The sequence below is a fragment of the Sorex fumeus genome, unplaced genomic scaffold (genome assembly GCF_029834395.1).
Source record: "Sorex fumeus unplaced genomic scaffold, SorFum_2.1 ptg000061l, whole genome shotgun sequence".
NCBI classification, from domain to species: domain Eukaryota; kingdom Metazoa; phylum Chordata; class Mammalia; order Eulipotyphla; family Soricidae; genus Sorex; species Sorex fumeus.
Genome location: NW_026606118.1, coordinates 43,299,479 through 43,326,951, shown reverse-complemented (window position 1 = coordinate 43,326,951; position 27,473 = coordinate 43,299,479). Strand labels below are relative to the sequence as shown.

The 27,473-nt window shown below is 43.9% G+C and overlaps 1 protein-coding gene across 1 annotated transcript in view; it reads right to left on the bottom strand.

Annotated features, from left to right (window-relative positions):
- Positions 1–27,473, bottom strand: part of FAM124A (family with sequence similarity 124 member A) — a 63,031-nt gene that overhangs the window by 4,255 nt on the left and 31,303 nt on the right. The window contains exon 3 of the mRNA XM_056126238.1: positions 13,171–13,904. Coding sequence (XP_055982213.1) covers positions 13,171–13,904 — 734 coding nt within the window. The remainder of the gene's footprint in view (positions 1–13,170; positions 13,905–27,473) is intronic.

The window sequence follows — 27,473 nt, the reverse complement described above, 5'->3', positions numbered from 1 at the left end:
GGGTCAGGCTCCAGAGGGCAGAGTCAGAATCCAGAGTGAAGGCTCCAGAGAGAAAAGCAGAATGGCTCCAGAGAGAGAGAGAGAGAGAGAGAGAGAGAGAGAGAGAGAGAGAGAGAGAGAGAGATCGGAAGAGACCAGAGGAGAGACTACAGAGACAGACAGAAGAGAGCACCGTGGCACACACAGAAGCAGAGCACAAAGGAAAAGCCATCCCGACCTGGTCCATACACAGTGGCCCGAGAGCACTGAACACGGGGTGGCGAGAGAGAGTCATCTGGAGAGCCTGCCACAACACACATCATCATCATCATCATCTCATTCCCTTCTCCTTGCACGATTATATATTTTTTACATAGATCCTTGAAGAACAGAATACATTTTTTTTTTTCAGATTGCAACAGGGTAAGATGTGGTTCTTTCAAAGATCACACTCCACGGGGGTCATTTGCACCACAGTCTTTCAGTTTGGAGTGGTTCCAGATTTTGTACATGCAGGGGAGGGAGCCAGCAAAATATGGGGGAGAAAGGTTCAGAGATGAGCAGATTCTTCCTGCAGAAGAATCCATCCACCAGGAGGACAGTTCTGGGCTCCAGCATGTACCCTGCCTTGCGGTGCCCACTGTACTCCAATTGGCAGACCCTTCCTTTGCTTCAAAGATTTTTGTCCAAGCTTGACTTCCCAAGGCTAGTTTTCCTGAAGCCTTCCAGTGTGGCGCCTCAATCCTGAAAATCAGCCCCTCCCTACACGTGGAGCCCCTAAAAATAACTCAACGCCATTTCTTTGGTTAAAGATTTAGCTTTCACATGGGCTGTGGGCTCTGCTATGGAGGTGCCGACCAGTAACCCCAGCCCTGTACCTGCCCCATACTAGGAGTTTAGGCATGAATAAGAGCCATGCTTCAGCATCAGGTGAGGCATGACCTCTGCCTATGTACAAAGGACACTGATGAAATTTCTGGAAAATCATCCAGGATTTCTCCTCTCAAGTTGTGCCTACTTTGAAATCAAACCTGATTTAAATGAATGCTTTACATGGTTTAATTCAAACGTGTCTAATAGTGGCAAGATTCAGAGGTCTCCCAGCAGTCCCAAGCATAGGAACCTTGGTCTTAGGGTGGGAATCAGGTATGCCTGAGCCATTCATATCTGGGGGTGGGGGAGGGGCACATCAGAGAGACAAACTAATTGCTTTTCTTCGTCATTTGCATTTGGCTAAACAAGGCAAAAAAGGAGTCAAGTTCTTTAGAGAAGGAATCTTTGGTGCAGTGGTCCCTCGGGTATAATGTTTATGAATAAATGTCTTTTTGCCCAGTTGGTTTCCTTGGGTGCTCTGGTGTAATTTTCCAACTTCAGTGTGCAGTGAGTTGTAGTCCCATCTCTGGAGTCTTGCTTTTGAGCACGTTTCAGCCTGTCTGCTGAGGCGTGGAAGGAAGTCTCTGTGGGCATCACACTATGCCATGACAAGCGTGAGGAAAAGAAAAGACAAAAACAAGCAAAAAAAAAAAACAACAAGGAGACGGTATGGATGGTCTGCTATATGTGGTGTTCATCATGGCCCAAGTTTAACACAGAGGTGCCTGTGCTCTGCACGTGCTTCCTGCATCTGGAAAGCAGGGGTCCAGATACACCCTATGTTCTGCTGCTTTGAAGACAGGTGGCATCTAATATCTCTCCTCTCTTTCTCTCTCTCTCTCTCCCTCTTTTTTCTCCCTCTCCCTCTCCTCTCTCTCTCTCCCTCCTTCTCTCCCTCCACACTCTCTCTGTTTCTCTCTCCTCTATCTTTCCTCTCTCTCCTCTCTCTTCCCTCTCTCCCACTCCCCCTCCCCTCTCTCTATTTCTCTCCTCTCTCCCTCTTTCTCTCTCTCCCTCTCTCTCTCCCTTTCATATGCTGGAGGGGATCCTTGCTCATGGAGATGCCAGCAGGGCTGGCAGAATTTCAGCTGGCAAATGCAGGCTAGTGTGGATGGCAGGATTCTAGGGGTGGGGAGCTTGGCGAGGCACAGTGGCTCTATCCTGCCAGGTCCTGTGAGTGCAGCAGGATTGAGGGTAAGCCCCCAGCTTGTAGCTCATAGTGGAAAGATGGGGTTTCTTTCTAAGCACCACCATCTTGCAGAGGTGCTATTTTCAGCCTTTCTTGACTCGTTTGACTGGACCAAAAATGTTAGAGTAATCAGTTCCAAAGTTTCAGAATGCCTAACCCTCTGTGATCCCCCCCCCCCTGCCCCTCTTGGGGACTGCCCCGAGTTTCTCCTCTGGACACAGTATATATCTCGGAGCTGGCTTCCTTTCTTTTCTGTAATGAGTGCAGGCTAGCTGACTCACTGGAACCAGTGGTACCTGTAGGATAACACTGTTTTGTCCTTCCTCAGGTAGCTTAGGTCACACCCATCCCAGTGCTCCCGAGTCACTCCCATTCCTTTGTTTATCTGTAAACTCTTCTCTGTGCTCTCCTCCCCAGCCAGTTAATCACCTTTTCTCCCTAATCAGATTCTGTTAGCTTGTAAGATCAGATCCTTCTAAGGACACTGAACTTGTATTGTAAGCAATGTCCTTTCTGTATGGACACAGGAAGACAGTTAATATTATGCTTTGTAACTTGGGAGTTGATTGACTCTGAATAATATTTACTCCTGGGCATCTGCTTTCTTGACTCAATTGCCCTTTTCAATTGACCACTCATATGTATACTTTGGGAAAAATGTTGACTCAGATTCTCTGGCCCCTTTTAAACTGTCTCATTAAACATTTTTGGTGGCCATTCTTATATTAAAAATCCAGTTACAGGCAGAATCTCGTGACTCCATACACTGAGGCACCATGGAGGGAGGCAGGTTAGGTTTCCCTCTCTGCCCCAAGCAGAACCCCAGCAACCAAAAACCTCCAGAACCCAGCCGCAGCCATGCTCAAGGCCACTCTACACTCTTGAATGAGCCTCAGCCATGAGGGAGCCAACAGAGGAACTCAGGTATGCGGGACCTATAGCTGAGATCTCCAAGCCTGCTCGGATCAGGACTGGGCCTCTTCCACCCAGCTCTCCAGTTTTCCAGTAGCTTGGCAGTCACACTCACAAACTGCCTCGGGCACCATGTAATCTCATCAGCGGCCAAGATCCAGAGACTATAAAATAAAATGCCCGAGAAGAGAGTGATGCAATATTTCCTGGAGCGTGTGGCCTCGAATGCGACATCTTATACTCTAGCCCACTGATGTAACTAAAGTAGCACACATTTGTTTGGTTTTAACATGCTTGCTTCTATTCTCTTATATACAGGTTTAATTTCCTCCAGAATGAAATACAACCTTCACACACTTCCCTCTTATTGTGGTGGGAAGATGCTTGCTGGTGGGGTGGGTGTTTGAATATTATCTGTAATGAACTATTGTGAACTACTTTATGAAAATAAATGTATAAAATTTTTTTAAAAAGCCTTTCACCAATTGTATCATTAAAAAAATCCAGTTACATACACTGTATTAATTTGACAATTCCTTGGAACAAAGAATGATCCTTGTTATAACAAGGCCTTATAACATTGTCATGCATAAGGTGTACAATTTAATAAATTGATATGTGGATATATTGCAAATGAATGCCACAATAAGTTTGTAGTTAATACCAATTCCTCACATAGTTGTAATTCTTTTCTTGTGATTAAAAATTGTAAGATCAGGGCCGGAGCGATAGCACAGTGGGTAGGGCGTTTGCCTTGCACGCGGCTGACCTGGGTTCGATCCCCGGCACCCTATATGGTTCCCCAAGCACCGCCAGGAGTGATTCCTGGGTGCAGAGCCAGGAGTAACTTCTGAGCATCACTGGGTATGACACAAAAAGAAAAAAAATTTTAAGATCAACTCTTGGCAACATTCAAATATGCAATACAGCATTATTAACTTTAGTTGCCATATGATTTAATTATTGCCAGGATTTACTTATTTTAGAATTTGAAGCCTGTACTTTTGATCACCTTCATCCATTTTCCTTAGCCCCATCTGTAGCTGTTCCTATGTTTGTTTCACATGTAAGTGAGAGCATATAATATTTGTCTTTCTCTGTACCAAATTATTTTATTTAGGACATCTTATATTTACAATGTTTTGAGCTAATGACATTAGCTAAACACATTCCAAAGATTTATATTCTTTGCTCCCTATTCCATGGCTAATGTATGAGGTTTATTTTACATCTTTATACTAAATGTGTTCCTTGGATAGTGACTGTGGCTTTAGTGACTTCTGAAAATCTAATCCGTCATGTTTCGTGATGTAGCCCTGGACAGCATCTTTGGATCTAGCATTTAAACAGGCACATAGAACAGTAGAACAGAATAGAGTGCTTCCACATAAAATCTCACAGATAGTCATGTGCCACATAATAACACTTGGTCAAACACTGACTACAGGGACAATGTAGCCCTAGGCCATATTAGCTAAACCTTTACCATCTAGATTTAAATCCATTCTATGATGTCTGCACATGACAAATTTGCTTTAGGATGCATTTCTCAGAATGAGGGGCCCAAGAGCTCATACAGGGGGTAAGGAGACTGTCTTGCATATAGCCAACTTTGGCTCAATCTCTGTCACTGCAGATAGCACTGCTGGGCATTGTGCTGCCCCCCCCCCCCCCCGCCCCATCAGAATCAGTTTCTCAAAGTGATACCTTGGGGGACCTCAGGATGGCTCAGTGACTAAAAGCCCATGGTGGTAGTTAATCCTAGTTCTGCCCTCATGCGACACACCCCGCAAATCTATTGTCTAGGACCCTTGGCACCATGGCCCAGAGTGTGACCCTTGGCAAGAATGTATGTAAACACAGCAATGAAAGTTCACAACCTCTATGAGAACTAAAAATAAGCATGTGAAGCCCAAAGGGAAATAAATCTTTATACCTATATTCATTACAGTAGTCAAGATAAGATATGCAGAAAGTGGATTATTAGTGTTGCTGCTATTGTGGGACTGAGCTAATTGCCTATCACAGAAAAGCATATGTACTTAACAGGAGGCAACAGCAGTGAGTCAGGTCTGCTAAACTTTCTAGGGGACTTGGCCAAATTGGCATGACCACTCAGATCATCACAGTGCGCCTGTTGACTGCCTTCTCACCCCCAACCCCTCACTGGGATCAGTGAATAGATATCTGCTGGAAAAGATACCTATAAACAGCTGCAGTCCTCAAGACAGAGTATGAGGCCAGAGCAGTAATACAGTGGGGAGAGCGCTAGTTTTGCATGTGGTCCACCTAGATTCAATCCCCAACGTCCCATGTGGTCCACAGAACACTATCAGGAGTCATTTCTGAATGCCCAGGAGTAACTTCGAAGCAATGCCAAGTGTGGCCCAAACACACAAACTTTTTTAAAAAAGAGACAGAGTTTTTCATGAAAACATGCAGAGAGGAGTAGAAATAAGAGCACAGACTGTATCACTTAGACCAGTGCTCTGCAATTCAGGAGGAAAAGAGGTGTGGAATATAAATCTTACCAACTCCAACAAAATAAAGGGTCCCAAAGAGTCATCTGGGAAACTGCTTTTAAAAATTCTTTCAAAATCTTAAAAAACAAAATTCCTCCAGGGATCAGTGCACATGTGGACCAGGTATAGGCGGATTCCTGGCAGGCTGGCTCTATTTCTGTGTTGGGGACTCCGTACTTGTGCTTATGGCTACTGGAGGTGCGATTCCAAATCACTAGATTCTGTATTTTTTTCACAACCATGCATCTTCAAAACTATAAATCCCTCTTTCTTGGTGAAGCAAACTCTTGGAACCTTTCAGCTCTGAAAACTTGATTCTGAAAAACTGTGAAAACCAAGACCTGGAAAATTAGGCCATGTGTAATATGCACAGAGAAAGCTAGTGGGAGGGATGGAGCTAACACACAGGGCTATTCTTATCTTGCCTTAATGCACTCCCCCTCCCCTCTGGCACCTGCCATGTAAATTAGACTCCAACTCACTCTTTTCCTCTTTTTTATAATTATTTTGACTAATGTATACAGAATTTATTATCTTACTTAACTTTGGTAAAAGATCCAGATAGTGGAAATTCCGAAGTGAGAGCCTTTACTGTTACAGTTCCTTTTTGGGATTTTGTTTTCAACTTTGGTTTTAGCTGCAAATTTGTTTTCATAACAGTACTTGCTTTCTAGTCCTGAATCCTCATCAGTTCCAACCAGTGCTATGCCTTATAGAAGTTTGCTCTGGTGGCGTTATCTGTCAACTCACTTAAAACAGAGAACTATTGACTATAACTGTAAAGCTGATGCTAGAAACACAAAGCTGTCTACCTCAGGAGAGATCAACTAACTCCCCCACTGAACACAGGCCAGACTCAACAAAGGCTCCATCCAATCTTCACACGTCACTGGAGAGTCCAAAGAGCAAAGATGAGTCTAATCTTCATCATAAATCTGCCTCACCATGAAAAATGTTGATTGTTGAAATTAGTCTAGCAATAACAATGCCTCTACTCAGCAAATGAATTTAGGACAGCACCTTGACATTTCATGAGCTAATTAGAAGCAGGCCAGCAATATGTCAAGAACTCACTCTCACTTGTGTTTGCAAAAAAGCAGGCTGCACTATGTCCTTAGGTGCTCCCCTGGTCACCACTGTGGGCTTTCTTGGGTGGTGAAAACAAGTAAAAATATTACATTAAAAAATCTTGCCTTTGGGGCTGGAGTGATAGCACAGCGGGTAGGGCATCTGCCTTGCACACGGCAAATCTGGGTTCGATTCCCAGCATCCCATATAGTCCCTCAAACACCAGTAGGAGTAATTCCTGAGTGCATGAGTGAGCCAGGAGTAATCTCTGTGCATTGCCAGGTGTGACCCAAAAAGGAAAAAAAAAATCCTGCCTTTGAAAAGCATACTACTCAGAGATAAATGGAGAAATAGAAAGATGTAAAGATGGGACAATTTGGTAGATGTTCAATGAATATGTTAATTAAGCAATTTCCCCAAAGATAAGACGGTTGGTAAGAGCTGTCTGTGGGACATAGGGGCCAGATGTGAGTGTGGGACTGGGTAGGGTTGGGTCTTCCTTGGAGTTACGAAGGGTGGTGGAAGGAACAGGGCAGATTTCTTTCCCACAGGGTCTGGGACAGACCTGGCTGGGCCAGCACAATAGTGCAGTGGGTAGGGCACTACCCAGCACCCATAGGATCCCCTGAGACTATCAGCCCAGTCCAGAGTACAGCTGGGTCTGACCCCAGACCACAGCAAAAATTTTAAATTAAAAAAAAGGAATTCTCCCATACACAGCAGGTGAAATTGAGTCTCAAATGATCTCATTAAGACTTGTTCAGTAACTAGTTCTTAACCTCCATTTTGGGAACTTGGTTTATCTCCTGGTCACACTTGGTCTAGTTCTGGGATTAAATTATATTATTTACACAGCTAAGATTCTGTCCCATCAATGCAGGTTTTTTGGGGAGTTTGTGTGAGAGCAGTGGACCACACCCAGCTGTTCTCAGGGTTCACTCTTGGGGAGGTCTAAGAGATCATATGTGGTGCCTGGGATGGAATAGGGCTTGACTGCATGCAAGGCAAGTGCCTCAACTTCTCTGGCCCCAGTGAAGTTTTCATGAGCTGCTCTGTACATAGAAAAATATACAAAAGCTACTTTAAAAAATGAATATCCAATTAACGTTATCAACTTCAAGACCACTTTTTCCCTTAAACTTGTATGAAATCAACTCACAAATCTTATTACTCTATTATTAAACCTAGCAAATGTTGACAATTAGCATTTATTTTTAACAAGGTTCTTACAGCTTAATTAATTTCCTTTAACATCTTTAAACTGAATTATACATTCAATGCATTGATTTTCTTTTTAAGTAGCTTAGAGATCTAATTATAATGAAAAACTTAAGTATGTAAATAACTCTTGGAAATTTAATCAATCAACATAAACAATGAAAAAAAATCCCCTTAAATGTTTCAATGTTACAAATTTACTGAGAAGTTACCTTTGTATTCCTCTTAAAACTGAAACTACAGTCAACTATATTTTATTATTATTATTTGGTGGCAACCTGTAGCTGTGCTCAGGATTTACCCCTGGGTCTGCTCAGGGATCACCACTGGCAGTGCTCGAGGCTTCCACAGTGGTTCGAGGGATTGAACTGGAGTTGGCTGTATGCAAGTTTCAGCCACTGCAAACTCAGGTTTATTTTTGGCCACACCTGGCTGTGCTCAAGGATCACTATTGATGGGGCTTAGAGGACTGTATGGGATGCTGAGGACTGCACCTGAGTCAGCTGCGTTCCAGGTACATGCCTTAACTACTTTTCTATCTATCTGATCCCCCAAATTAAATTTTATTTCCCAGACAATAACAGTTTTCCAATACACAAATGATGTCAGTGTACAGAGTAGACAGAACATATCAAATACAGTGAAAGGGTAGGGTTAATTATTCTAACATGGCAATTAGCTCTGCTGGTGTGAATATGGGATGAGGCTCTTACCAAAGAAATTCTGGGATAGGAACCTTAGTTGGCCACAATCTGGAGATCACCTGTGATCAATATTGATAAAGCGCATTTACCCTTTACACTCACCCTCATAGCTCAGATGATTCAATATTAGACTCTTAAACACCCAAGTTATATTTTCATTTATTCTGTTTAAATGTCTTGTGAACCGGAGAAGAACATTTCTAGAAATCTCATCTATATGAAAGCTAGGTGACAAGAACGACTGTGAAACCTAATTTCGTGGAAATTTGTAGAAACTGAACAGGTTGCCAATAGCCTAATGACATAGGTGTGATTCAGCCTTGAAGTTTTAGTTTTTTTCTTTGCTTTTCAATTTCAGGAACGGTGAAAGACTAGAGATCAAATTCCATTGCCAGTGGAACCTATTATTTAATCAGTCATACAAGGTAATGAAGCCTCAGAATAGTCCAAGAGGTGGGGCTTGGAAGAACTGCTGGCTTTGTGGCTGCCAGGAGATTTGGATAGGCTTAGATAGTTTTGTGACTGCCTAGAGAGACATGGACACTCCATGCCTTTCCCCTTTCTGCTATTAAGCTCTTACATATTAGGCTGTTTCTGATTTATGTCCATTGTAATAATAAATCAATGAATTAGTAACTAAATGGGTTTTCTGAGTTCTGAGAACTGCTCTAGAAAATTCAGTGAACATGTGGAGGGTTTCTGGGAACCTCCTGTAGCCAGTTGGTAAGAACTACAGGTAATAGCCTGGATTTGTGACTGGTGTCTGAAGTCAAGGGTAACCGTGGGAGGTCGAGTTGTTAATCTGTAGAATTTAATGCTCCCTCTGGGAAGGAAGTGTCAGAATTGAGTTGAATTCTCCTACACCATGCTGATATGGTCCATGATAGTATGATACAGAAACTATCTGACATTATTCACAGAAATTAAATCAAATTGGATTAGAGATATAAAAGTAAAACCTGTAACTATAAAACTTCTAGAAGAAAACAGAAAATATCCCTTGGAAATATTGTTTTTAGATAGGACACCTAAACCACAAGCAACTACAAAAATAAGTGAGACTAGGGCCAAAGTGATAGTACAGAGAATAGGGCATTTGCCTCGCATGCGGCCAACTCAGGTTTGATTCCCAGCATCCCATATGGATCCCTAAGCACCACCAGGAGTAATTTCTGAGTGCAGAGCCAGGAGCATCACTGGGTGTGACCCAAAAAGAAACAAAAAAGTCAGAGTACATCAAACCAGAAGTTTCTACAGAGAAAACAAAAATCAATGGATGAAAAGAGAACGTACAGAATGTGAAAAAAAATTAAGTTGTATATTTTACAAGGGATAATTATCCAAAATAACCAAAAAAGCCCATACAACTTAAAAGAAAAATACCTCGTGATCTAATAAATGGATGAAAGACCCAAACAGACCTATTTCTAAATTAGATTCACAAATGGTAACAGATACATAGAAAGAACTTAGCATCACTAGTCATAATGGAAATGCAAATCAAAAGCACATTGAACATCTCCTCAGCCCTGTTGGAATGACTTTCTCTCTCTCTCTCTCTCTCTCTCTCTCACACACACACACACACACACACACACACACACACACACACGGGAGACAGTTCAAGTGGCATGGTACTTACCTAGCATGGATGAGATCTCCTAACCCTAGATCTCCTGGGATCTCCTAAGCCTATCATCACACAGTCTCTACCAGCACTGCGCACATCCTAGCCTGGGAATCCCTGGGAGTCACCCAAGACTCCCACATACCAGAGACAGGGTGGTCCCTATATACACGGAAAGGCAAGAAGTAAAGCTGAATGAGTAATTAATGCTGGCAAAAATGAAGATAAGAAAGGAACCCTTGGTACTTTTGGTGAGACTATAAATGGTATGGACTCTACAGAAAACAATTGAGGGTAGAACTACAATTTGGTCCAGCAATTCTGCTTCTGGATCTGTATGTGAAGGAAACAAAATCACCATATCCAAAAGGCAAGTGTGTTCCCATGTTCATGGCAGCGTTATTGCAATAGGATGGAATGGATATATAGTGGTAGTGATACAAGGAGTATTACTCAGCCTCAAAAGGAGTGGCTGGAGCATTAGTACAGCAGGTAAAGCATTTACCTTACATGTAGCTCACTTAGGTTTTTCTCTCTGGCACACCATATGGTTCCCTAACACTAATGCGTGTGGCCCCCAAACCAAACAAACACCAAAGAAAAAAGTCTTGTTCTTTGTGAAAACATGAATGGACCATGCTAAGTGAAATAAACATAATTTTATGATCTCACTTTCAGTAGAATCTTAAAAAAACTGCATAGAAAAAAATACTCCATAAAAGTAATTTGAAGAGATGGGCAATTATATGTCTCAAGCTAAAGCAGGCAGTTGCTTTCTATAAGGGATACGGTATAGGAACCTGCCCAAACAGCCATAATCCAGAAAATAAGGGGTTATTAGTCACTTGAATTTTACTCCTCCATACATTCCTATTTTGGATAAAGATCAGCATTCCTGAGTCCAGGATACTGATCTTTTTTGTTGACTCCTTTCATACATTGATGCCCTCTAACTTTAAAAGCCTGCACCCTTCAGATTTTATAGTCACTGAAATGTGTGAATCTTCTTTGAAATATTCTCATGCTTGAGAGAAAATATTCTCTCAAACATGAGAGAATTCCTTTGAGTCAAATTCAGGTCAAGCTTTCAGACTTTCTTTTTTCATTTACATTAATTAGTACAGGGATCATAAGAAAAACATATTCTAATTACTGCAAAAGGAAGAAGTCCCCTCAGAAACAACTACAACAAAATCCTTTCATTAACTTTTACTTATGCAATGGCTCTATGTTTTACAAAAGGAGTTGGTAGTTTTAAGAAATGAAAAAAATCACCTCACATTTCAAAAGGAATTACAGAGCAAATGCTACCATCCAGCTCAACAAATAATAAAGCAAGATTAGTTCATTTCTTACTTGTATACTTCAAAGGGAAATCAGAACTTTTCCTATAGTCCTAAAACATCCCAAATTTCCTATGAAGCCTTATAAATAGTAAAATATGAAGATGATCTCTCTGACTCAAACTACATGTTGGACTATAGTTTTAACAGTTATTTGACACATGCCAAGATCTCATTTTATTTTGTGATATGTGGATTAATGGGTTGGAGCAATAGCACAGCAGGTAGGGCATTTGCCTTGCATATGGCTGACCTGGGTTTGATTCCTCTGCTCCTCTCGAAGAGCCCTGCAAGCTACCGAGAGTATCCCACCCGCATGGCAGTGCCTGGCAAGCTCTCCATGGCATATTCAATATGCCAAAAATAGTAACAACAAGTCTCACAATGGAGACGTTACTGATGCCCACTCGAGCAACTAGATGAACAACGAGAAGACAGTGCTACAATGCAGTGGACTAATTACCTTTCTGATATTTAGTGGTAAAACCAATGAAAACTCGGATACAACACCTGTGATTTAGTCAGCACCTACAATCAAAACACTGGCCTTTAACTTGCTATCAACTTTCTCTCTTCAATGGCCAAAAGTGTAGACTAAGCCACTGGAGGCAGGAGATTTTCAAAAACAAAACAAAACAAAACAAAACAAAAAACAGAGCAAAGTTCAATGGGCCTGGAACTGATTAATGTGATAATTTAAAAAGACTGGGTTTGGAAGGCATTAGGGTAGGGTCAAGTGCAGGATGGTCTTCAATGCACATGTTGAATTTTGAGCTTAAGAATACAATGATCCCAGTACCTCATGGTGTTTCACTAATAAAAATTTTTAAAAAAGAATACATGAAAGAAATCGAAAAATAACAGAAATAAATCCCTATCAATGATTCAGTGTAAAAAAATAAAAATATTTATTATTAAAGTGAAAAAAAGAATACAACTAATGATCTCTACAAAGTTCAGGACATTGGCAGGTAAGGAAGGAATAAGGGGATCCAGTAATTGAGCCAAAGCTTTAACCACAGAAACTAAAGGATAATTTCTGTGTGACTTCCCTTAAAATTTGTTCACTCACCCTTTCACAAGCTGAACGAAGCCAGAGGCTCACTCTTTGAAATCACACTTTAAACCTTTATGAGAGAAATTTCAAGTAAGTTCTGAGTTTTAAAAACCCGCTGCTCTGTAGAAGAAGGGAGACAGCAGAGTCCAGATTTCTTTCCTACTGAATGTCAATATAGTTTTACAGTGCTAATAGATGGAGTCCCTACCCCCAAGTTTCTTTGTGGAAGTGAAGAACATACTGTCAAAAACTCCCAGTGTAAATCCAGGAACCATGGATAACAAAAACAAGTTCTAGGGCTAGGAGCACATCTGAACTGCCTGGAAGTGAACTGCTTGCTCAGTGCTCAGACACAGCTGGATGAAGAGATGGAGAGGACTTGGTGGAAACATGATTGAAGTTACTACCAGGATGAGAAAATGACCAGAACTGATGAAAAGCCTCTTCGTGCCTGGGGACACCCTGACCCAGCCTAAGACAGAACCGGGTCCCTGATCTCCATTCTTTAGAACTCAGTACCCTCGCACAGGTACTCAAAGGAGTGTCTTGCTTCTCTGTTTTTTGGCTCAGGCAGGCAGGCAGGCAGGCAGGCAGGCAGGCAGGCAGGCAGGCAGGCAGGCAGGCAGACAGACAGACAGACAGACAGACAGACAGACAGACAGACTGCCCCCATCATACCTGCAGCAGGATCTTGTTCCCATCATGGTCCTCGGTTTGCCAGCGCCCCTCACTGATCGGACTGCAAGGGTTGGGTAGGAGAGGCACAAGCTCCCCGATGTCCTTGACCCGGAACTCCAGCACCGAGGAGTCCATGGGGACCGGGTTCTGATCCCGGGGTAGCCTTTTCAGGGAGAACTGGATATCCACATCCAGGTTGGAGAAAACGGAAAAGATGCAGAAGTCGGCCTTCCTCTGGCTGGGGCTGCGCCGAAGGATGAGCTGGTAGAACTGCAGGATGTCGGGATAGTTGTCGTGGCGACAGTAGATGGTGAAGCGCACGATTTCCTTGCCGTAGTGCACAGGCCGGATGGCCCACAGCGGGGTCCCGGGGGCCAGCATGAAGAAGTCCTGGCTGCAGGGCAGGTAGGGCAGGAACTTGCCGGGCACGCGCTCTGTGTGGTGGTGGCGCCAGGGTGGCCGCTGCAGGGTGCGATGCAGCTGCAGGATCTGCTCCTCGCCGTACTCCTCCTGCAGGAAGAGGACCACCGCCAGCGCGGGCTGTGCCGCCTTGGGGGGCTTCCGCCGACGCCGGGACGCCCTTCTCTCGGACACCCGGAACAGTTGCAGGTCAGGGTGGATCCAAGCCAGGACCTTGTCGATGGCCTGCTGCAGCGGCTGTGATGCCCCGGGGTCCGCGATGATGTGGATGCTGACCAGAAAGGGGTCCTGCGCCTCCTCCACGGACACTTCGCCTGCAAGCACGGAAGGAAAGGAACACCAAACACTCGTGACTGTGTCCTGCAAGTGTCCCCTGAAGGGCCTTGGCGAGAAAAGAAGCGAAGCTTCTCACATTTGTTCCTTTCCTGTTTTGTATTTTTGGTTGGGGCTGTATGCAGCCCTGTGCTCCCAGGAAGTCACCCGGGGCAATGCCTGGGGACCGCCTGTGGTACAGGGATTGGAACAAGGGTCAGTGGGATTCTGGGAAAGTGACTTAACTCCCTGTACTGACACTCCAACCAGAGGAGCTGAACTCTCACTCAACAGATTACACAATTGCTACCGTTTTCCTATTCTGAGTTGTGTGTGAGAATTATATTGCCCAACTGCAAGGGTCTCAAACTAAACCCCCCTAGGGGGGATGTGTTAGGAAGTGCCAGTGCAGTACTTTTGAGAGAGTGGAAGCTGAGTCTCCACAACTGAGCAGGGATCACAGACCCATTAGAGATGATGCCATGGCATTAAGTGTGTATCACTGAATTTCTCCTTATTCCACATGTGCTGGAGTTCCACACCACTGCAGTCCACGTTTGCTCCTTTTCATTTGCATGTTTTGTTTCTTCCTTTTAGGAAACACATGTAGGCGCCTTTACACATATCTGGTGCTTGGTACTGCACAAGGCACATACCCTAATGGACAGACCAAGCCCTATCTATTGGGATGTTTTGCCAACAGTGTTCTCCAGTCAGTGGTCTGGCTATGGTCATGCCACTGCTAGACACAGAAAAGAGCTACATGAGGGTGAGGTGTGTGGGGCGGGGAGAAGAACAGAGTTCTTTGTTGTTGTTGTTTGGTGAGGGGGGGGGGGGAATCACTGGTACTCAGGGCTTGCTCCTGATTTTGCACTCAGGGATAACTTCTGGTGAACTTGGGAGAGATCCCGCACGGGGTCCTGGGGATCGAACTTGGATAGGCTGCATATAAGGTCTTACCCACTGTACTGTACTATCTCTCTGGCATAGAGTGTAGAACATAGACTCAACTGGGGATGTGACTAGGAGTAGGACATGGAAAGAAAGAAGGGTCATTATTTTCCACATAATGCTGCTTCCTAGGGATCTGCTGAGCCCACATTCTCCCAGAATCCCAGACTCCTGGAATAGGGATATTACCCCACATACCTGTCAACCCCTGCCCTGCAATATCTTCTGCAAAATTTATGGAGTATTAAATTCCAAATGTTAACTTGGCAACTGGGGGAAACAGTTGTCTGGAATATTTTAACTCAAATATTCGAACTTTAAAATAAATCAGATAATCTGTTTAAAATACTCCCACGATAGTGGAGTAATATGGTGGGGGGGGGATTTAAACTCCCCAGCCCCTCTCTGTCTGAGCACAGCCCCTAAGTTTGTATGGATTAAATGGGAGCGTGAGTCAATTCCAATTTAGTACCATTTAGTACCGTTTGACCAAAGTACGGGCAAATTTTTCTTAGGAGGCTCCTGAGTAGCTTTCTAGAGGAGCACAGTGTATTCCAGGGGGCTTGGAGGTGACATCTCAGGAACTTCAGTGTAGCAGATATTACCACAGGAGAGGTGAAGAACTGAGCAAAAAACAAGCACATGTGGTTGGGGGGTGGTGAATAATTCTGAACCATAGCAACAGATGCAGCAGGAAAAATGAACCAGAGCCAAGGTGTACAGAACTTTTACTCTGTTTGGTAGTAGTGATAAGGGACAATGGAAAGTTTTAACAAAGGGCTGCTGGGATCAAGTCAGGTGTACTAAAGGCAAACTAATAAGTTAGAAGATGAGTGAAGAGTCAGATCAGGCAGTGAGAGAGATTGCATTCTTGATCCTTGTTCTTTATCCTACTCATCTCCATGTTCTCTGACATGTGACTTTGCAGTTCCAGTGAATGGTGAGCTGCACTTCTCCCTCTTTGACATTGAATTAGATCATATGCCTGGATTTGTCAGTCAACAGTGACATGTTTTAGCTTGCCTTCTCATGCTTCTGACATTCCCACTGGAAGAATATGTTTGGAACAATCACTGATGTCAGAGAAGAGGACAAGAGATATATGGAACAGACTGACCTAGCTGAACACAGCCAACATCAGACAACCACTGATATACAATAAAAGCCACCTAGCTGACCTGGTCTAGATCAGCTCACCCAAGACACACCAGAAATGGTAAACTGTTGTTTTAAGCCATTCAGGGGAGTGGTTGTTACACAGCATTACTTATAGATGCAGGGAAAGTAAATAGGTCTACAGAAGAGACTGGGAGGCACATGGACAGGCCGTGGAGCCCATAGGCTGGGAACTGGGAATAGGAAAATCAGGATGGGAGTGTAACTGGATGTTTTCAGTTTGGAAAACTGTCTGATGTTGATCTTTAACTGAGGCAGGAAGTAGGGGAAGAAGAGGAGGTTTGTGGAGAAAGATAAGTTCTACTTTGACTGTGTTAGCCTGAGAGGGTCAAAAGATTACCAGGAAGGAAGTTGGATACTGTGCTAGCCTACTGCTGAGTTGAATTCTAGGTTGAGCACTTTTCTTTAGACTAGTGTTTCTCAAACTTTGCCTGATCATGGAACCCTTCCAAACTTGTTTCCTTCCAATGAATGCCTTTCCAGTTGTGTGCTATGGCCCCCCAATTATGCAATTTCCATCCATGACCCCCTAGGGTATGCTGGGAGCTAGCAAGGGCCTGTGTGGCCCACCACTGCAAAATACTGTGTTAGGTTAGATTCTTATTTTTATGTAGTTATTGGATACATGTATGTATCCATATTATTGGAATGATGAAAATTTATCATGATGGTTTAAAAAACCATCAAGAATTCATAGATTATTCTGGTCCTTTAGTTTCTTGCTTTTTCTCTTTACTGGGAGACTTTTCTATTTCATTAACCATTAGTGCCACTATCAACAGAAGTGAGCTGTGACACCAGTCGTGAAAATGCAAACCAATGAAAATTTCCACCAGTTGGTAACTTTAGTAAAGGAAGGGCTGGAACGATAGCATAGCAGGTAAGGCGTTTGCCTTGCATGAGGCTGACCCGGGTTCGATTCCTCTGCCCCTCTTGGAGAGCCTAGCAAGCTACTGAGAGTATCCCACCTGCATGGCAGAGCCTGGAAAGCTCCCCGCAGCGTATTAGATATGCCAAAAACAGTAACAAGTCTCACAACAGAGATGTTGCTGGTGCCCACTCGAGCAAATTGATGAACAAAGGGAGGACAGTGCTACAATGCTACAGTAAAGGAAAGAGAAGGTACCACAATCACTTATAAGGCACATAGCAATTTCCATGGTGTCTTGATCACCTACAGTGAAACGTGTAACGTCGCTAATCATTGATGAACGCTCTGTGGCTGGAGAGATAGGACAGCAGGTATGGCACTTGATCTACACATGGCTGATCCCAGTTCAATCCCTGGCATCACATATAGTCTCCCAAGCACCACCAGCAGTGATGTCTGAGCACCAGAAATGTGGCCCTGTGCCTCCCCCTCAAACAAGAATGCTTGCTAAAAATGGTCAGAAGATGTTGAATAATTGGGAAGTAAGAAATTCACTTGGGAAAGTTACAGATGATTCCATAAAGAGCACATGTAAGAAAATAAATCTCAGTGCAGTCAAGCAGTATCATTAAGATCTTGAGGCAAAGTAATTGGAACTAGAGATTTTGTCTAAAACTGGGTTTCTGTAAAAGAAGTCATTGGTGGAAGGAGGTGGGCATTCTGATGATGGGGATGATGTTGGAATGATGTATGCATGAAATGTATAATTAACATTATAAATCCCAGTACTTAAATTAAAATGATAAAGAAAAAATTCTAAGGGGGGGCAGAGAGATAGTACAGTGGGTAGGGTGCTTGCCTTGCATGTAACTGATCTTGGTTGGATCCCTGGCATCCCATATGGTCCACCAAATCCCTCCAGGAGTGATCCCTGAGTGCAGAGCTAGGAGTAAGCCCTGAGAACTGCTGGGTGTGGTCAACCGACCCAAAAACAAACCTCTTCCCCACCTCAAGAAACGAAGACAGATATAGAGCTTCCCATCAGGCACTTCTAGAGCAAGAAAACAGTCACTGTGCCTCAGTGCAAAGGGGCCCTAGAATGCACATGCTTCCACCTGGGAGTCAAAAGCACAGGGATTTGTAACATGGCAATAATATAAGCTCAGGGTGTTTATGGCAAGACGGGCCTGAGAGTGACTTCCGGTTTCTCCACTGAATGAACCTGGAGAAGTTCCCAAACTTTCCTGTTTCCAGTTTTCATCTCTTTTTAAACATCAACAGCAACAGAGTAGAGTTCTAGAACTCATCCTCCTTCAGGATGAAGCACTGCAGCTCAGTTTTGACAGAGGCCGAGCACAGGCCTCTTAACTCTGTGGCATTCGTGAATGTCACAGGGAAGATATGTCAATACCAGGGAGGCTTAAGCTTTTGCCACTCAGGACCCCTTTTTTACCCAAGAATTAAAAAAAAATTATCAAAGCACCATCGATTTACAAAGTGCGTCAAAGCTGAGTTTTTGACATACAATGTTGTAGCACTGATACCACAACCAGTGTTAATTTCTCTCCCCCAGTGCTCCCAGGCTCCCCCCAAGCTTGCCATCTTGACAGGCACTTTTCTAAGTTTGGTTGTTAAAGTTTGCTGTCTCTTGACTTCAGTGTTGTTGACTCTGTGGTTTGGAGATTTGTCTTTAGCATTCCTTAATGCCACCTTTGTTACTTAATCCTCTGACCTGGCTGATCATTGCTTCTCATCTGTCTCTTCTTCCCTTCCCCTCCACTCTTTCCTTCTCTTCCCTATACTCTTCACCCAGGAAATTCTTCCATGACCCAGTGTGTGGGGATGTAAACCAGGTACAGGGATCAAACATTATTGAAAATAAATCATAGGGAAATTTCTTTCTTCTAAAATTGGGGGGTGTTGACCCTTAGGCTCTCCCTGTACTGGAAAGAGTGTCTTTGCTCCGTTCTATATTCCTAAAATGAATACCTCACTTCAACCACTGAATGTGGTCCTGGAGCCCCCCCCCAAGTACCTCCAGCATGGCCCGGTTATTCTGGGTACTCAGGTCTCAGACTTCGGGCCTTTGCATTGAACTGCTTGTGGAGTCAAATCATCACAGTGGGAACCTCAGTCCTCTGAGCACTTTTATTTTCTGAGCACATTTTGGGAGCTCCTCTGTCTCCCGCCCCTCTCACCCACCCCCGCCTTCACCCCCCCAAATTCAGATCCCGACTCCAGGACATGCACATGGTCATATACATAAGAAAACACATGTTCTATCTGTTTGAACTCAATAAATCCTAACAGCAACTCAACAAAAAGGGGAGATACTCTTAGCACGGCCCATTCAGAGAGCAGGAAAAGTGAGGCAGCAAGTAGAGTGTCTACCAAGATTAAAAAGCAGGTGACGGAGCCTCTGACTGCAGTGTCAGAGATGTGTGCGCGTGCGTCTCCGTCCTGCAGAGACACGCTCCTTCACCCATTCACTTGCGGCAGAGCTGCTGCAGCCGTTACTTGCACTTCCTGGTAGGCTACTTCCCACCCTCTACTGCTCACATGCTCCTGATTGGCTGGTTTCCCCATCACCAGCCAATTGCTGCATGTCTTACACTTGAACATCTCCTTCCACCCTTCCCCTCTCCGAGGGAGAAGAACCTGGATATGGCCTCCCAGATCAAAACAGCAATGAGGAATGGGCTTACCACCAGTGAGGCTGGTACACATCAAAGCGGGTAGAAATAACTAGTGCTGGTAGGGACGTGGGCGGAAACCAAACTGTCATCCCTTATGGGGGGAATGTTGATTAGGTCAGCCTTTATAAGTATAGAGACTTCTCAAAAATACTAAAAATTGAGCTTCCAACTTCAATCACATTTCTGTCATTTTTGCCAAGAGCCCAAAATCACTATTTGAAATAGTCATTTGCATATCGGTCTCCATTGTAGCACTAATCACAGTAGCCAAGATCTGGAAAACAACTGAAGTGTCCAAAAACAGAATAGTGGATAAAAAAACAAAACAAAAGTGTGGTTTATAGACACCATAGAATACTACTTAGCTATAAGATAAAAACGAACAATTTACGATGTGGATAGAATGAGAAAGTATCATGCTTAGTGAAGTTAGGAGAGGAAAAAATACAGGATGATCTTACTCATGTGTGGTGGAATAGAAAGAAACACAGTAAAGGGATAGCAGATGCTGGCAATAGGCTCTGAGCACTGCTCTACAGAACTGAGTTTTCCAAGGAGGGTTGGGGGGGGAGGAGGGGAGGTTTCTTGAGATCCCCAGTGGCAGGACTCCAGTGGTAGGTGTGCAGCTGGAGCATTGTTTGTTTGAAACCATAACATTATAAATCATGGCACCTAAAGTAAATCTTTTTAAGAAGCTGCTGACCTTGGTTCTATCCAATACTGCCTATGACCCCTCGATGATCCCCTGAGCAGTGCTAAGAGTGATCTCTAAGCAGAGTGCGGAGTAAGTCAAGAGCACAGCCAGACAGCCAGCTGTGGATCAACATATATATATGAATAAACTTTTTTTTGAAAGGAAAGAAATTAAAAAAATAAAGGTGCCTCCTTGCTGACACATGGCCAGGTCTTTATATCTGAGCACTGATTCTGTGGGCAACACAACTGGGCTAATGGACACCACCCAAGAAGTGGATGGAATTGTGAAATCAAAGTGGAAGTGAAACAACGAAGTCCAAAATAGGAAGGAAGCTTCTGGGCCTCTAAGGAGGCCCAGTCCAGCCGGAGTGTCTCTATGGGCAGCACATACGGCTCCTGGAGAGCAGCCACAAAGGCCATGCTGAAGCCTGCATGGATGAGTGACTGCTTACAGCTTTGCAAAAGGGCTCCTGGGAGTAGGGGGCTGGGCTGCAAGGCAGTAAACCAAGCACCAGCGCATGGGTTGCTTGGGAGACCCCAGTGGAGGAGGACGCAGATATACCATCCCATGTGTGTGGTGAGTAGGAGGTGAACAGTGCGGTGGAAAGGGCTGAAAACTTGCTCAGAGAAGAGTCAGGGGAGTGAGCAGAGGCTCTTGCATGCTTTGACTCCTGCGTATCACCCCCAAAGCAAGAGAGAGATCGAGAGAGAAAGAGGGAAGAGAAAAAGAGAAAGAGAGGGAGAGAGAAGGGAGGAGGAGGGAGGGAGGGAGGGAGGGAGGGAGAGAGAGAGAGAGAGAGAGAGAGAGAGAGAGAGAGAGAGAGAGAGAGAGAGAGAGAACAGACTATCATCAGGTGCTGGGTTACATACATCCCGGAGAAAATCTGCCTTTGTGGGGCCTGAGAGGAAAGCAGGTGTCTGAGGGGAGGAGAGGAAAGGTGAATAATTCATTGTCATGGAAAGCTCTCTGGAGAGGCAGCGGGCCCGCCAGGGGCCTGCTCTGCCTTTATCATATCTATTACCCGCTCAGCTCTGCAGAGAGCACCTGCTCCAGCAGTGGGGACACCGGCCCCACGGGCGACAGGATGGGGGCTGTCACAAAGCATTCCTGTGAACTTGGACTTCCCAGAGGGACAAGGAAGACAGGCTCTTTTCCATGTAATTATGCACCATTAGGTCTTCCTCTGATAACATGAAAACAACAAAAATGATAGTAAGCATAGCACTAGTTCAGGGCATCTGCGTGGCACCAACTGGATTATTCATCCTCCTCCCCCACACCCCCTTATTTATCACTTTTCCTGCCTGTCCACTATTTTTGGTCCTTAAAGTTTAACAGAACATAATAAACTTAACAGGATATATAGCACTGGAGTACTGTCCTGTTGTTCATCAATTTTCTCGAGCGGGCACCAGTAACGTCTCCAGTGTGAGACTTGTTACTGTTTTTGGCATATCAAATACGCCACAGGTAGCTTGCCAGGCTCTGCCATGCGGGCGAGGTACTCTTGGTAGCTTGCAAGGCTCTCTGAGAGGGATAGAGGAATCGATCCCGGGTTGGCCATGTGCAAGGCAAACAATCTACCTGCTGTGCTATATTTTTATATATAATTATAATCATATCTAATTATAATTTTAAAAATTTCTGTTTTTTTTTCTTTTTGAGTCACACCTGGCAATGCTCAGGGGTTACTCCTGGGTTTGCACTTAGGAGTTTCTCCTAGTGATGCTCAGGGGCCCATATGAGATGCCAGGGATGGAACCCAGGCATGTAAGACAAACATCCTCCTTACCCACTGTACCCATTCAGCCTTCCCCCCTTAAAAATTTGTCAGATACTAACCTAAAAGATTTACATATACCACCTCATCCACCTCTTCGGAGGGAGAAGTTTAATTTAATATTTAAAAGGAGACCACGATGGAGGTTCATTGTCTCCACTTTGCAGGGGAAGTGCTGACGTGCAATAGATCATTCATCTAAACAATAACAGGATTCACAGGCCAGGGAAACAGATCAAAGGACTGGAGTGCACGTTTTGCTGCGGGGAGCCCTGGACTTGACCCAGCACTGCCCGGTTCCCCCAGCAACACCAGGAGTGGATACTGAGCACCATTGGATGTGGCCCCCAAAACAAAATAGAAGAGCAGGATACTTCTGAATACCAAATCTGTGCTCCTCACTAATGTTCATTCTTGCCATTCAAGCCCATCATCCTGATGTTGGTTTCCTGTCCCAGAAGTCAGCCTTCCTGGATGGGTTCTAAACTGTGGCTTAGTTTTTTCAGACAACCCAGTCTAATGACACTAGACTAAGCATGATGTTGGGCAGTTTCTGGCCATCCCTGACCTATGTGAGTGTCTAGACTGTGAATGTGAAGAAAGGGAGGGTGAGGGTGAGGATTCCTCTACCTGGGATGGACATTGTAATGAGGGACTCTCCCACTTGGTTTTCTCAGTGCTGCAAGTGTGGGGCCCCTTTCTGCCATTCTCTGCACCCAGGTCTGCCCTCCAGCTTCATGTATGCTGTCTCCTATGTGTCAGGTGTCCCTCCCACATTGACCTTCTCTCCACTTTGGAAAACTGGTGTGTCTCCCAAAGCACTTCCTGCCCATGGGTAGGTGCATCTTATCAAATGGTTCAGATCTTGCATATCAAAGGGAATATCTGGCCGAGTCTCCAAATTATGACAAGCTCAGAGACTTCTGGAAATTTTCGATAAGGATTCCATCACTATACATTTACCCAAATTTATCTACAATGACTTGAAACTCAGCTGCAATAATTTATTTAATCAAGAAATGTTTATTAAGCACATGCTACATGCTGGGCTTTGCAAGAGACGGTGGTAAAGAGAACCTCTGCATTCATAGAATTTATATTTGTGGTGGCAGGTGGAAGTAGATAGTATATAAATATGTAAGATGAAGTCACGCTAAGTACCAGAGACACCTTACTGAACAAACGCATGTTCAATGTAGGCATATTGAAGGGTTCCCAAGGCAGAAGCCCAAACCATACACCATCAACTGAAATCAACTGTCTGGCTCCATCCCAGCAACAAAAGTACCACCAGTGCCCCAGTGCCCCATATGCCTTTAGGAAGTGAAAAGAATCTGAACGTGGACATTTCTAGCTGCTGCTTACTTTAGGGACTTTGGCCCAGGAGCTTAGATCGAGACCCTCTAGTCTCATAAACGTAAAGGCTGAATGAATGTGTTGGAGGTTGAATAAACTCCTTATTTGCATTTGGGACTTGAATACTTGGTCTGTCACCCAGAGCCACATGATTTTGTAGCAGAAAACCCAGTGGAGACGGTTGGTTGGGAGAGGTACAGACCAAAAACATACTAGGACATAAGCTGATGCTGTGAAGAAAAATGATGTGAGAAGGCCAGGGATGAGGAACACCAATCTCACTGTATTGTGGAGTTGCCACAGGGGGCCAGTCATGGTCTTCTCAGAATGCACTGAAATAAATGCTCTCCAAAAGGGCCTTTAAATTCCTTCCTGGGAGACACTATTCATCCAGACTGTAATGAATGACCTGCCTTAATTTCTTTTCTTTTCAGTTTTTTTTTGGTACAGAACCTCAACCACTGAACTAATTAAAATTTGAATCTAGCCCTTCATTAAAAATTAATTTAAAAAATTGAAACAAAACTTTAGACTTCTCAATGTGTGATTTTATGATCTCAACAAAGCCTTCGGGTAGGTAGAAACTGTAGGCTGTGAAAGTGGCAAGGCTGACCACCCTCCCTCTGCCAACCCCAAAGTGACATCAGAAGTGAGTTGCAAGGCTCAGCATAGCAGGGAATCTAGTGACTCAGTGAGCTTCTAACACAAGGAATAAAATTATGTTAATAATAATAAAAATAAGATAATATGGTCCTTTTCAACCCAAGTTATACAAGTGAAATAAAGAATTAAAGATGAAGCTAAACCCTTTATATATATATTTTGGGTGGGAGTCGTATCTGGTGGTGCTCAGGGGACCATGTGGTGCTGGAGCTCAAATCTAGAGTTCTTTCATGCAAAGCTGGAACTCTAGCCCTCTGAGTCATCTTCGCAGTCCAAAAGTTATTTTTTGTGGCTAGTATCAGAGGGATCAAACCTAGGCAAAACCTACATTTTAATTTGACAAAAGAAAAGGACACAGAATTTTTCTGATCCTTAGGTGCATGGAGCTTCCGTAATAAGTGCAGCATTGCTTTAACTGTAGTTACTTGAGTGTCCTCTCAATATTTTACAGAAACAATGTTGGGTGCAATTTACACATTGGATGTGTAAGTTGTATTCCTGATCTCCTTCTGAGACCAGGACAGTATTAACAAAGAAAAAAAAAAGAGAGTGAGGCACTTCATATAACCTGCATTCCCCCCTGCCCCCCACTGGGGAATGGAATATCTACTTGACTTAAAAAATATTTCTAAGCTTTATCCAGAAACAGATGAAAAGGAGAGTATAAGAAAGACATTTTATTTTTATTTTTTTAAATTTTTATGTAGACTTACAAATTTTTGTGCTTGGGTTTCAGTTATACAATGATCAAGTACCCATCCCTCCACCAGTGCCCATTCTCCACCCACACCAATACCAGTATCCCTCCCACCCCCCCCATCACCCCATCCCACCCTGCCTCTGTGACAGGGCATTCCCTTTTGTTCTCTCTCTCCTTTTGGGTGCTGTGGTTTGCAAAAGAGGCATTGGGTGGCAATCATGTTTGGTCTATAGTCTACTTTCAGCATGCATCTCTCATCCTGGGAGGATCCTCCCTTTACTTGGTGCTCCCTTCTCATTCTACCCCTAAAGTGTGCGACTGGGCTCCAAGCCACAGAGTGAACCTCCTGGTATTTATGACAGCTATTCTTGGGGGTTAGTTTCCTATTTTGTTACTTTATGTTCCCCAGATGAATGCAATCTTTCTATGTCTGTCCCTCAAGAAAGACATTTTAATTTTGACAAAGCTTAACATAAATTCTGGATGAGGACCCGGAATTCATATATAATTAGTCTGAGAAAGAATAAATGTAGGTAGGAACACCCAAGTTACCTAGCACAGTGATCTAAGTTCTTAGTACTATACTGATTTGAAACTTTATGAGATGGTAAGACAGGGCTAGTGCATAAGATATTCAGTGCTTATTAGCATACAAAGACCCCTCTCATATAAAAGCTAAGGGACTCAAAATGACTAAAGTGACTAAAAAGACTAGCATTTTGCACAAAAAAAATCTAGCATTTTACATAAAGTTCATTCTTCTCAGGAATTTCAATTCTTTCAAATCACACTTTGCCCTGCCATTTTGATCAACAGCAAAATCATCCTGAGAGAGTTTCAGTAAAAGTCTGCTGGTGAAGAGATGAGAAGGCAGTGCTGGCAAACAAGGGGACTGAATATTCATTACCTTTCAAGAAGTAAAAGCAGGTTGGGGAGATAGCACAAAGACCTGGGGTACATGCTGTACACATGGGAGCCCACGGTTCTGTCCATCTGGTCCCAGGCTACCACAAGGGATGACCCAAACATATTGCCTGGAGCAATGCCCCAGCAATGCCAGCTTGACCCCCAAACAAAACCCAGCAAAAGTGAAAGCAAAACAGAAGAAAGAGAACGATGCTAAAGCTAACCGAGTGAAGATTTGTTCAACAAGGAACCAAAAATCTCTCCAGCTGTCAGGAAAAATAAAGTTATGAAATGGATGGACACTTATAAATGGATGGACATGGAGTTCATGCCCAATTCATTCAGCTAATCAGTGGCTGAATAAACAGCAGTACTCCTACATAAAAAAAAAATAAAAACAATATAACATGGGGCTGACACCTAAGGACAGTAGACACATGGGACAGGAAAATTGCTCCATAGCTGGAAGCCTGCCTCATGAGCATAGGGGAGAAGGAAGCTGGAATAGAGAAGGGATCACTAGGAAAAAGTTGGCTGGAGGAATTGAGGAATTGGTCGGGATGGGAGATGTGTGCTGAAAGTAGATAAAGGACCAGGCATGATAATCTCTCACTGTCTGTGTTGCAAACCATAATGCCCAAAAGTAGAGAGAGAGTATGGGGATTATGCCATGGAGGCAGGGGGAGGGTGGGAAAGTGGGGGGTATACTGGGGATATTGGTGGTGGGGAATGTGCACTGGCGGAGGGATGGGTGTTTGATCATTGTTTGATTGTAACCCTAACATGAAAGCTTATAACTATCTCACAGTGATTCAATAAAATTTAAAAACAAACAAATAAATAAAGGAAGGAAGGTAAAGGTAAAGGCCCTCCTGTTGATCGTCGATTTGCTCGAGTGGGCCCAGTAACGTCTCCATTGGAGACTTTGTTGTTACTGTGTCTGGCATATCGAATACTCTCGGTAGCTTGCCGGGCTCTCCGAGAGGGGCGGAGGAATTGAACTCGGGTTGGCCATGTTGGCCGCTTGTAAGGTGAACACCCTACCCGCTGTGCTATCGCTCCTGCTGGAGTGATAGCAAAGGAAGGAAACTCAGAATAAAAAAAAATGGAACCAAAAATTGCTCAGACTGGAGTTGGAAGAGTCTTCACTATCACAGTCATTAAGATTTATCTTTAAAGCAGATTAGTTCCAATAGGCTGTTCAGAAAGCAAACAATGGTTGGCTGCTGCAACTTCTCTAAGAGAAGAAACACAGCACTACATATGAGCAAATAAGTGTGTCCTGGATGTTGCATTAGAAAAACAGCAAAGGAATCTGGCACTGCCTTTGCTCACCATTAGACCCACAATGAGGAAAGGAAGCTGTGGACTCATTTTGTGGGCCTCAAATTCGGCGAAATATTCAAATGTCTTGCCAATTTGAATATGATACTAATACAGCCCCTGATTCTTATTTCTAGGTTTCCTTTGCAAACATATTTTTTTGTAGTCATCTGAAGAACATGACTAGAAAATGTATAATGGGTGAGGCAGTTAATCCGCTCCTCACCTTACAGCCATGGTGAGGCAACTTGCCCAGGCTGATCATGCAATCCAGTGGCAGAGAATGGACACATCTAAATTCCTAATTCTGAGCTCTCTCCTTTGCCCCCTGGCTACCTTTAGAGCTTTGCAGTGTCTACTCCTGCTAACCACCTCTGGGTTGGCAAAAGAGATGGAAATGTCCATTCAGGAGTTCACAGCCTACCGAAGGTAGCAAGATATTTACACATGAG